Source organism: Scylla paramamosain, chromosome 46 (assembly GCF_035594125.1).
Source record: "Scylla paramamosain isolate STU-SP2022 chromosome 46, ASM3559412v1, whole genome shotgun sequence".
In the NCBI taxonomy this organism is placed as follows: Eukaryota; Metazoa; Arthropoda; class Malacostraca; order Decapoda; family Portunidae; genus Scylla; species Scylla paramamosain.
The window spans coordinates 8953358-8965857 of record NC_087196.1 but is presented as its reverse complement, the minus strand read 5'-3'; the positions used below and the strand labels follow the sequence as shown (position 1 = coordinate 8965857).

Sequence of the window (12500 nt, the reverse complement as noted above, 5' to 3'; positions counted from 1 at the left end):
GATAATTCTTCCTTCTCTCCTTCCTTCCCTCCTTCCTTCTTTCCTTTTCTTTCTTCCTTTTCTCTTTTTTCTTCTTTATTCGTTCATTCTTTTATTTTTCCTTTCGTTCTTTTTTTTATTATTTATTTCTTCCTTTCTTTCTTTCTTCCTTCCTTTTCTTCCTCTCCTCCTTTCCTTCCTCGTTCTTTTTCCCTTCGTTTATTCTTTCATTTATTTTATTCCTTCATTCCTTCATTTCTTCTTCCTTCTTACTCTCCTTCCCTCCTTCATTCCTTTTTTCTTTCTTTCTTCCTTTCCTTCCTTCCTTCCTTCCTTCCTTCTTTCTCCCATTCATTTCATTTCATTCATAAACCTTGCCACGTGGAAGAGAAGGAGGAGGAGGAGGAGGAGGAGGAGAGAGGTTGCAAGTTCAGACGTGAGAGAAGGAGGAGGAGGAGGAAGAGGAGGAGGAGGAGGAGGAAAAACAAAAAGAGGTGGTTACAATCTCTCTCTCTCTCTCTCTCTCTCTCTCTCTCTCTCTCTCTCTCTCTCTCTCTCTCTCTCTCTCCTCTCTCTCTCTCTCTCTCTACACACACACACACACACAAAGCACGTATTTTCTTTCCTTCCTCTTGTTTTTATAATACTTCTCCTCCTCCTCCTCCTCCTTCTCCTCCTCCTCCTCCTCCTCTTCCTCCTCCTGCTCCTCCTCCTCCTCTTCCTCCGTTTACGAGTCTCAGTGAAAGGGGGAAAAAAATGAAGTATGTGAGGAGATAAAGGAGGAGGAGGAGGAGGAGGAGGAGGAGGAGGAGGAGGTATCACGTGACCCATTAGGAGGTTTCAAGGTCAAAGGTCACACGCGGCGGCCATTTTCCAAGGGTAATTTGACCTCGCCTGGCACGCTGCTGGGTCATCCTCTCTCTATCTCTCTCTCTCTCTCTCTCTCTTCTCTCTCTCTCTCTCTCTCTCTCTCCTCTCTCTCTCTGCGGTGGTGTCTGTTATCATGTATTGTAAATTTTGTTCTCTTTTTTCTTTCTTTTCTTTTTGTTTTTGTTTATCTTTTGTTTTTATCTGTATTGTAATTGAGATGGTATATATTTTGTTTGTTTGTTTGTATACCGTATGTGTGTTCACTTTTTTTTGTTTGTTTTGTCGTTTTCTTTCTATTTTTTCTTTTTTTTTCAAATTTTCCTTTATTATTGTTTTTATTGTGTTTTGCTCTTTGTTTACGTAGTCCTCCACCACCACCACCACTACCACAACCAACATCAACCACAACAAAACCCTCTCTTCCATTCCATCAGTTCAACGGGATAACTTTTCCCTTACAACTCCCCTAAGCCACCACTATAGTCATCATCAGCCACAACAAACTAACGGTCCCTTGCATTCCATCATTTCAACGGGATAACTTTTCCTTACAACTCCTCTAAGCCACCACTATAGTCATCATCAGCCACAACAAACTAACGGTCCCTTGCATTCCTTCAGTTCAACGGATGCAGCAAGGCCTTCTCTCGCCTGGAGAACCTCAAGATCCACCTACGCAGCCACACAGGGGAGCGTCCTTACATATGCGTGTATCCTCACTGCATGAAGGCTTTTTCAAACTCCTCAGACCGCGCAAAGCACCAAAGGACACACGTGGATGCGGTAAGAGGCTGGGAGAGAAAGAGTGAGACAGGTTGGACAGAACTGGTAGAGAGTGAGAGATGTACTGGGTGATTGAAAGAAATTGGAATACGTTAAGAAGGGCTTGGAGACACTGGGAGGGGTTGAAAGAGAGTGAGAGGGGCTGAAAATGACTGGGAGAGAGTGATAGAAAATAAAAGAGGCTGGGAGGAACTAGGAGAGGCTGGAAAAGAATAGGAGAGCCCGGGAGGAGACTGGGAGAAACTGGAAAGGACTGGGAGATGCTGGGAGAGACTGGATGAGACTGGGATACAATTTTTCACTTCTCTGCCCTTTCTTTCAAACTAAAAGGCTGTAGTGGGAGTTATTGGTGTGTATAAGTAGTAGTAGTAGTAGTAGTAGTAGTAGTTTATTTATTTATCTATCTAATTACTCATCTACTTGTTTATTTACTTATATCCGTCAAAAGTAATAGTTGTTGTAATCGAAGTAGAAGTTATTTATTTATTTATTTATTTACTTATTCTGTTTATTTATTTATCTATATTATGCTTCAGAAACCGTACGTGTGTTCGGTTGCCGGGTGCAAGAAGCGGTACACGGACCCTTCATCACTCAGGAAGCACGTGAAGAACCACACAGCGAAGGAACAGGCACTGGCTAAGAGAAAGGTACATGTTGTTGAATGGTTCCCTTGCATCTCGTTTTTTGTTTTGAATTTTAATGGGAGACTTTTTTTTTTTATTTCATTGTTGTATTTTTGTCATGTTTTGTGTTTGTATTTTTTCGTTGTCATTTTTTTTTTCTTCTTTTCGTCTATGTAAAGTATCTGCTTGCTTATCTTTTTCTTTTTTCTTCTTATCTAATCCTGTTTATTCATCCCTTTTCATCTCTTTTCTTCTTTTTTTCTTCTTCTTGTTCTTCTGTCATCTTTCTGCTTTTTCATCTCTTTTTTTTTTCCTATATATATCTTACCAATCTGTGCATCATTTTCTTCTCCTTGTATCTATTTGCTAATAAATCTTTTCTCCCATTCTATCTGACTAATCATCTCTTTCTATCTAACTAATCATCTATTCTTCTATCTATCTAATCCACCACCTCTATCTCCCCCTCTCCTACAGATTCATTCTCCTGACGAAGAGACGAGAGGACAAACGCCCCCCGGCCTCCTCTTGTCCCCACCCTCCGTCCTGGACCCTTCAGCCCTCCCACAGGACCAGTTCCATTACAGCGGTGAGTAAATTGTCGACATTCACGTAGAAGTGTCTGTAAGATCTCCGTGTTCAGATACGTAAATGTTAAATCTGAGTTGCCCTTTAAATGTATGCGTTTTCTATGATTCGGTTTTCTTGTTTTCTTTTGTATCTTCGTTGTTTCTTGTTTTCTATCGTTATTGTAAAGGCAAAAAATGTAATATTTCAAGTAAAAAGTAAGTCAAATAAATAAATAAGTGAATAATAATAAATTGATAGAGATATAAAATAAATAAATAAATAAATAAAAACTAGGCCCGTACCCTATATGACTAAATAAACAAAACAAAACAATTAGGCTCGTCCCCCACACAACTAATACCACGCATGCCCCCCAGACAGCCCCGTCCCAAGTCGGCGCGCCGGGGGACGTGGTGCGGTTCAGCCTGCGGTGCCACGTGCTGTCTCGCCGCCCCGCCGTGGAGACGCCGCCTCCTCTGGGCCTACCGGAGACTCTAGTGCCAGAATTCACTCAAGAGGACCTGGACGCGTGGGTGAGCATCTTCTGAGCCTTCAAGACCCCCAACAAGAACGTCAACATTTAATTCCCAATGAGAACATCTACGTGTCTGATTTATATTACGAGTCTAGTTACTGCCAGCCTCTCCAGTACCCAGCTACCAGTACAGGCCACCTTTTCACCTATTCCCAGGCACCCTACGCAGCCTACACTAACCCTAATGACCCTAACTGCGTCTCTAACCTCCACCCTAGCCAGCCGTACCCAGCCCAGCACGGCACTTGATTGACAAAGGCTGGTGGTGTTGTAGTTGATTGGTGACTCTTGAAAAAGTTACCTGGATGTATCAAACTAGGCGGCGGTGGTGGTGATGGTGGTGGTGGTGCCCTCTGGCGGCGGTCCTGGCATTCTCTATAGCCTTGGCGTTCTCCAGGATCCTATTGGGGTTCTCTAGGGTCTTCTATTCGTTCTCTAGGGTTCTCTTGGGGTCTGGCGTTCTGCAGGGTCTTTTCTGGGGTTCCTTAGGATGGTCTCAGGATCCTCTGCAGTTTCCCGCCGCGCATATACACTGAAGCTATCTTGGTGAGGGGTTAGCATACCAAGGCTATCCCCCCCTTCTCTCTCTCTCTCTCTCTCTCTCTCTCTCTCTCTCTCTCTCTCTCTCTCTCTCTCTCTCTCTCTCTCTCTCTCTCTCTGTTGCTGATTTGACTGGAATGCTGGAAGAGTACTGGAACCAATGTAAGGCTCTTTGTAGCAGTTCTGGAATGCATTTAGTTCTGGAATGGTGCTGGAATCTGTTTGTTTTTCATCTTTATTTTTTATGGTACTGGAATGTACTAACGTTTTCTTCAGTACTGGAAGCAATGGAAGATATTTTAACTACTGGAATTTTTTTTCAGTGCCTGGAATGGTGCTGGAATTTTTTTTTAAGATTCCTGGAAGTATTGGAATCTACTTGTAGTTTTTTAAGCTCTGGAACAATACTGGAATTCATACGATGTTCTGGAATCTTACTGGAATGCATTTGTAAAGGTTTCTGGCATTCCTGGAACCTGTTCAAGTTCCTTTTTGCAACGATGGAACTTTTTTCTTATTTAGACAGTACTGGAACCAATTGTACACTTCTGGAATAGTCTGGAATGGTCCTGGCATCTATTTTTTATTGTTTGTTACGGTGTCGGAACGTAATCAAGCTATTTTTAGTACTGGAACCATTTTTTTTTCTCTTTTAAACAGTACTGGAAACTATTTTTTCTTTTAAACAGTACTGGAACCATTTTTTCTCTTTTAAACAGTACTGGAACTATTTTTTTCTCTTTTAAACAGTACTGGAACTATTTTTTCTCCTTTAAACAGTACTGGAACCAATTTCAAACTTCTGGAATGATCTTGGAATCCATTTTTTTCTTCATCTACAACAGTACTGAATCTACTCAAGGTATTTTTAGTACTGGAATTATGATAATTATTATTATTTCTTGGGGGCGGCTTCGAAGCAGTACTGGAACCAATTTCAAACTTCTGGAATGGCGCTGAAGTTCATTCTTTTTTAAACTTGTTTGGAACAGTACTGGAATATACTCGTTATTTTTAGTAATGGAAATATTTATTTTTTTCTCTCTCTTTCACAATTTTGAATCCATTTGTAAAGTTTCCAGGGACAGTACTGGAATATCCACTTATATTTTGGAATACTGGAACCAAATGTAGCGTATTTCTGGTGGAGAACTGGAAAATTTATCAAGGTTCTAGAAAATATATATTTTTTAATTCTTTTTGGAACAATGCTGGAAAACGAATCCATTTTTTACGTTTTTTTGCAATACTGGAACCAAGTTAAGGGGTTTCGAATACCGAACCTTGTTTTAAAGGATATTTGAACCTGTTTTAAGGGTTTTTAGGGGACTGGAACCCGCATAAGGTCTTTTTAGGGGACTGGAACCCATTTAAGGTCCTTTTAGGGAATTGGAACCCATAATATTAAGGTTCCAAGCAATATTTTTGGCAATATAGGACATAAGGGTGTTTGTCTGTATATAACAGTACAAAATGATCGCCTTAAGTGTGTCTGTATGTACGTATGTATGTGTGTGTGCGTGTTTTTGTAATGTATGTATAGATTTTAAATTATTTATTATAATTATGACATTATTATTTTTTAGTTTATTAATGCTAAGTGTAATTTTCTGTAGGGATCAGTGTATGTTTGTATGTATGTTTGTATAGTTATGTATATTTTTAACAATGTTTAGCTTCGTTATCCCTTTGTCGTCTTAACCTTCCGTTCAAAATTATTATTATTATTATTATTATTATTATTATTATTATTATTATCATTATTATTATTATTATTATTATTATTATTATTATTATTATTATTATTATTATTATTATCATTATATTCAGAACATTTATAGAAGTTCGTGATGCCAAAGAATCATACAAGTGTTTCTAATACACGTGTTTATTTATTTGTTGATTTATTTTGCTTATCATCTATATTCATATTACTTATGATAATTTATATATTTGTCATTTATCTGTTTCCATTGTTATTCATTTTTATTCTTTATTGTAATCAACTACATGTCTTATTTTATTTACTTCTTCTTTATTAATACTTCTATGTAATTCTCTTTATTTATTTATTCACTTCACTATCTGTTATCATTTCTTACGTATTTATTTAGTATTCATTCATTCATTCATTCATTTATTTCTTGTTGTAATCTTTCTATGTAATTTTCTCTCATTTATTTATTCACTCAATTATCAACATTATTTTCTCCCCCTTTAATGTTCACCCAATACAATGGACAAGCGTGTCTGGCTCCTTGGCAAACTCATTGCACAGGACACACGCGACCCTGGGTTCGATCTCCACAGTGGAAGGCAAGGCGACAAGGAAGACTATCAGTGCTTTCAGTAGTGTACTATGGGCCTTAGCAGCTAGTGAGCGAGGGCTGTTAGTGATTGTTAGACTATTTTTGTATGTGTGTGTGTGTGTGTGTGTATGTGTGTGTGTGAAAGTGATGATAATAATAATGGTAAACGTTGTACAGTGTTTTTTGTGATAATAAAACTACGATAACTGTGTTTTTCAATGTTTCTTTTCCTTCAGAGAGAGAGAGAGAGTAAAAATGTTTCGATCTTTTAACTTTTAAGCTGCAATGGAAGTTTCCGGTATTTTCAATGGAGTTTTCATGTTTCTGAGATAGTTTAACGAATATTACGTTTACTAATATGAAAAAAGCACCCATGGAAACCTGGGTAATCATGTCTGTGGCTTTTGCAAACAGTTACAATGCCACAATGAAGTGCTTCGAATCAGTTGGAGGCTCTGGTGGAAATTTGTAGAGTTTTCAATTATATTTTCTGTTCCAGTGATAGTTTAACAGCTATTTTTCTATTTAATATGAGTAAAAAAAAAAAAAATACACACACACCCTGGAACACCTGGTTAATCTTCTCTTTGGCCATTGAAAACTTATTATATGGGGTTTCGAGTCATTTAACAGGCTGTAGTGGAAATTTCTGCTGGAGTTTTCAGTGGAGTGCTCATGTTTCCAGGGATAGTTTGATAAATATTCTTCATATTTATGTGAAAAAACATCCTTGAAAACGAGTCCATTTATCACTGTGACCTTTGAAAACGAAATATGATGAGAGGATACTGTTTCGAATCATTAGCAGGCTGTAGTGAACGTTTTTGGAGTTTTCATTGGAGTTTTCATGTTTCCAGTGATAGTTTAACAATTATTTTATATATTAATGTGAAAAAAACCCTTGAGTACCTGGAAATAATTTATGTGCCCTCTGAAGCCAGTCTTAAATGAACCAGCAGTCTCGAATCAAAAAATGAACCGCTTCGAGAGTCAGAGAGGCTCGGAGAGGAGGCGAACCAATTGTGTGTTGGCCAGTAAGAAGACGGAAGGACAAGAGGACCCTTCTTTATTCACCACAGTGCACTCACAATCTCTATCACACCATCTGTTACACCATCCCTACCACACTTTCTATCAAACCATCTCTCTACCACACGTTCCATTTGCCAAACATTCTCTCTGCTAAACGTTCTTTGCCAAACGTTCTCATTACCACACGTTTCCTCCGCCCACGCCGCTTCTCTGCCACACCCCACGCAACTTCAGGAACTTACAAGGTAAATGAATACTTAAGATCGCCTTTTATATCGTTTTCTTTGGTGTTTTAATTACTTCTTTAAATCACTTTTGTATATGAATTATGCAAATTAGTAAGAGTTGTAATTTGGTAATAAGATTCTTTTGCTGATTATCTTTTCTGGCTGAGAGTAATGCAGTGTAATCATTTTTATGTAATTGTAGGCTTTTCAGTAACAGGGGGCAGGCAGATCTGTGCTAGTTATATTTCTCTAGTTAATTCCATACATCCTTCCTTATTCTATTTATTTTCTATAGTTTTTTTTTTTTTTCATTGTATATTAGGTAATATATATTTTTTTTCTTTTTTTTTTTTCTTTATTTAGTTTTATGGATTATTTTCATCTTTACTTTTCTCGCTTAATGTATTTATTGTATTTGTTGCTAATGTATTGTATTTGTAATGTCTGGTTTATTTCCTTATACTTTTTCTCTTTTCCTTGTGTATATTTCTCTACACTTCTTATACTGTCTTTCTCCTACATTTCTTTAGTATAGAGGTCTGCAGTTATCATTTTTATTTTTCCTCTTTTCATTTTTTTCTCCTCTATTTTTTGCATGCCTTTAATACCATCCTTCCTTTCTATCCCTTGTTAAATACCACTTTTGCTGCAGTATGCCTCAGTAATGCCAAATTTTGCCCATCCTGAGGTGAGAGGCTGAGACAACTGCTGTGCCAACCTTCACCTGGTGCTGCAGCCAAGATGAGGATGCTGTGAGGCTGAGAGAAGTGTGTATGCCTGTGTGTGCGTGTGTGTGTGTGCCCTGTATGGCTTGATCTCTGGTGATATCAAGGCCAAGATAAGGTAACCACATTGTCACCAGCCAGCATATTATGTACAACGCAATTTCTTCTATATTACTACTACTCCTGTTGCTGTATATCCTTCAGACACTTTTTTTTTTTTTGCTGTGTCTAGACCTTGATGCTGTGTCTATAATGTTGTGTCTAGACCTTGATGCTGTGTCTATAATGCTGTGTCTAGACCTTGATGCTGTGTCTATAATGCTGTGTCTAGACCTTGATGCTGTGTCTATAATGCTGTGTCTAGACCTTGATGCTGTGTCTATAAACTGATTTCCTTCCTATCTCTTCACTGTAGAGATCCTGTAGTAATAGCAGATTATAAACAAGTAATTCCTGCACATTATTATTAAAGCACATTAAACACTCCAGGAGAGACTCTACATTATAAAACAAATAATTCCTGTACTGATTCCTGTAGATTCCACATTAACCAAGATTAACCAGGTTTCTGTACATATCAAAATCATAAATCTTTCCTTCCTGCATGCATTCAAAATAACAGAAAAATTAAACCTCTGTAATTACTACCATCTGAAATTATATATGTATGAATTACTATAATCTGAAATAAGTCAAAATTAGGAGAGACCCAGAATACTCCAGCTACCAATCTTTTCCTCCCTTTTATTAACAAAGTACAAACACACTTCTGACTTACAATTGTTACAATGGTGGTGTGTAATGAACATGGTGACTCAACATGAACATGGTAACTGGTGCAGCCTCCAGCAGTGTAGCAAGGACACCCTGGCAGGGGAGACAAGGCTGCAGTGGGAGAGGCAAGGACTGTTTGTGTGCACTGGTTGTGGTGGTGAAGAGGGCAAGGAGGAAAAGGGAGAGAGAACATGAACAGGGAAATGATGAACATAGATAAGTAGTGGCAGTAGAAGAAAAACTCTAGTAATATTAGTAGTGGCAGTAGTAAAAAAAAAAAAAGTATTAGTAGAAAAAAGAATGTAGACAAAACTTTCAAGAAAAAATATATACATCAAAGAACAGGAAGATAAAAAGTACTAATTGTAGTTAGTGGAAGAAAAAGAAAGGAACCAATAAAAGAATGATAATAGTACTAGACAGTAGAATAGTAATACAGGTAGTACCGTAATAATAATAAGAAAAAAAAACTAGTTGAGGGAAAACAGGCTGACAAAAAAAATAGTACTGTAGTTGAGGGGAAAAAAAAAAAAACAAGAAAAGCAGAAGGAAAACGAAAGCAGCAGTAGCAGCAGCAGAGGCACAAGACAAACACTCCCACACAAACTGAACAAGATGGATAAAGGGAGACAAGATTCATAACAAAACAAACCCTTTTATCAAACACATTCTGCAAACCAATCAGGACAGAGAACCCAGAGAGACCAAGAGTGACCCAACCAATTACATCTGACCTTCCAACCAAAACGATTATATGCCTTGAGAACTGAGCCAATCATAAGCTGTTTTCTCTGAGAACAGCCAATCAACAAGCTGTTTCCTTTGAGAACTGAAGCAATCATAAGCTGTTTTCTTAAATTAATACAATTAGATTTAAAGTATTTTGAGCTGAGAAGGGAAGATTCAAAGGACCAGAGTCCAAACAAAGGAATTACAGGCCCAAATGACTACTGGATCATATATATAAAGGATTTAACACCTTTTGTAGTCAATTAATTAACGGAAGATTGCCAGAGATTCTTAATAAAACAGATTGAACTGAGAAAAATTTGATTAAAAAAAAATGAGATTTGACTGAATAAATTAAGATTTCCTTGACAGATTTTTTTTTGTCTTTTGAGTGAGTGTGTGTGTGTGTGTGTGTGTGTGTGTGTGTGTGTGTGTGTCTCAGCACCTTATGAAACACTAGAGTCGCTACAGTATTATTTAAATCAATAAGTAAGTCAATCTAACCATACTTATCAATGCTAGTCTTCCTCCTCCTCCTCCTCCTCCTCCTCTTCTTCTTCCTCCTCTTCCTCTTCCTCTAGCATTTCTTTCCTTCTTCTTCTATTATCTCTTCTTCTAACAGTCGTACTTGTTGTCTGTACCTCCTCCTCCTCTTTCCTTCTCTCTTCCATTTCCTCTTCTGTCTCTCTCTCTCCTCCTCCTTCCTCCTCCTCTTCTCTCCTCTCAGACTCCTCCATCTTTTTCTTCTTGATCTTCTCCGCCAAAAATTTAAAACGCATCATGCATTCCTCCTGAAAATAGTGTTTTTAGTGTTTTTTAATGCTTTAATTATTTATTTTAAGATAAGAAGGATAGAAAGAAAAGTATAGGAAGGAAGGAAGGAAGGAAGGAAGGGAGGGAAAGGAGCAAAGAAAGAAAGAACAGAAAAAAGGGACGACAAGGGAATGGAAGAAGGGAAGAAATAGAAACAAAAAGAAAAAAAAGAAGGTACGAAGGAAGTGAAAGGAAGTGAAAAGGAAAAGGAAAGGAAAAAAAGTTAAAGGAAAGGAATAAATAAACATGATAATAATAGAAATATATGAAAAAAAAAGCAACATTATCAACATCATTAGCAGCAGCAACAACAACAGCAACAGTAATAGTAGCACCACCACCACCACTACCACCACCACCATCACTACCTTGGTTTTGTCAGGCACAGTTCTAGCTATCTTGTCCCATCGCTGGTCAGTGCCCTTGGGAAACTGCTTGAGTGCCTTCTCCAGGGCCTTCTGCTGCACAGGGCTCCACGCCTCGTCACTGCCGGCCGTCACGTCACACCTGCTCTCTCCCTTCGTCTTCACCTTCACCTGTGTGGGCGGACAGGAGTCATAAGGGTTGTTTTTGCTGGCAGTTGTTGAAAGGTGATTTTCTGAATTCTCTATATTTGTTGAAAGTTATTGTTTGTGTTTTGCTGTGTTATAAAGAAGGGGTTATTTGTTTGGTTAGGTTTGGTTAAGTTTGGTTAGGTTAGTTTGGTTAAGTTAGGTTTGGTTTGGTTAGGTTAGGTTTGAATCTCATTTGTTTTAAATTACACACACACACACACACACTTGTAGAAGAGATTAGTTTGGTTAAGTTAGGTTTAGTTTGGTTAGGTTAGGTTTGAATCTCATTTGTTTTAAATTTCACACACACACACACACACACACACACACACACACACACACACACACACACACACACACACACACACACACACACTTGTAGAAGAGATATCAATAAGTACAATTTCTCATATAAGAGTATAGCCATCTGGATTAGCCTGGACAATGAAACAGTAAATGCAAAAAGTATACATAGATTCAGGACAAAGGTAGATATTAAAAGATACAGACATAGGACAGCACCAGCAGACCTCTTGCCCCATAAAGCACAACTAGGTAAACACACACACACACACACACACACACCTTCACAGCAGGAGTCGCCTCTTCACCACTCTCAGTTTCAGTCGATCTCTGTGTCAAACTTGATTTCAATTTGCTGGACATCTTGGTGACCTCAAACACTGTCCGCCCCATCAACTCCGCTATACGCTCCCACCGGTTGACTGTACCGCCGGGGAATCTGATGGTAGTGGAGTTAGTGGAGGTTTGTGTGGAGTTGAAGGGAAGGTGAATAGATGATGGAATGAAGTTAGCTGAGTGTTTTTTTACTAGTTGAGAAAGATGGAGGTGTAAAAGGAAAAAGAATGGAAGAAATGGATGAGGGAGATTAAAATGGCTATAAAGAAAAATGAGAGCTGTGATATGAAGAACAAAAAGGAAAATGTAGAAAAAGAAGATTGAAAAGAAAGCTGAAAAAAAAGTACAAAATGAAGAAGACAAAAAAAAAAAGACTAGAAGAGGAAAAATGAAACAGAATGAAGAATGAAAGGATTAAGAAAACAAATGATAATAAACTAAACACACAAAAAAAACACAGATAGAAGAAAGACTTAAAAAAAATAATAAATAAATAAAATAAATAAATAAAAAACAAACACAGAAGAAAAAAGAAGAAACACAAACAACACCAAAACAAAAACTAAAAAAAATAAAGAATAAAACAAAAAAACACAAAAAGATTAAAAAGAACAAACAAACAAACAAACAACAACAACAACAACAACAACAACAACAACAACACAAACACTCAGACATCCACTTTACTTAGCCATGAGTCGTGCCAGCTCACAGAAGTCGTCATCCGTCCAGAAACCGCCGGTGATCACAGGGGTAGTGGCGGGGGTAGGCCTTGCCCGTGACTGTGGGGCGGAG

The 12500-nt window shown here is 37.9% G+C and overlaps 2 protein-coding genes across 2 annotated transcripts in view; one reads left to right on the top strand and one right to left on the bottom strand.

Moving 5' to 3' along the window:
• The window catches only part of LOC135094772 (zinc finger protein GLI2-like), a 29463-nt gene extending 23040 nt beyond the window's left edge, over positions 1–6423 (top strand). Inside the window, exons 5-8 of the mRNA XM_063995132.1 lie at positions 1471–1632; positions 2169–2282; positions 2736–2847; positions 3206–6423. Of these exons, the coding sequence (XP_063851202.1) occupies positions 1471–1632; positions 2169–2282; positions 2736–2847; positions 3206–3612 (795 nt within the window). The 3' untranslated portion in view covers positions 3613–6423. The remainder of the gene's footprint in view (positions 1–1470; positions 1633–2168; positions 2283–2735; positions 2848–3205) is intronic.
• Positions 6424–8926: 2503 nt separating this feature from the next.
• LOC135094558 (uncharacterized protein F54F2.9-like) overlaps positions 8927–12500 on the bottom strand; it is an 8111-nt gene continuing 4537 nt past the window's right edge. The window contains exons 7-10 of the mRNA XM_063994758.1: positions 12393–12487; positions 11652–11808; positions 10881–11048; positions 8927–10490 (exon numbers count right to left, since the gene is read on the bottom strand). Coding sequence (XP_063850828.1) covers positions 10218–10490; positions 10881–11048; positions 11652–11808; positions 12393–12487 — 693 coding nt within the window. The 3' untranslated portion in view covers positions 8927–10217. The remainder of the gene's footprint in view (positions 10491–10880; positions 11049–11651; positions 11809–12392; positions 12488–12500) is intronic.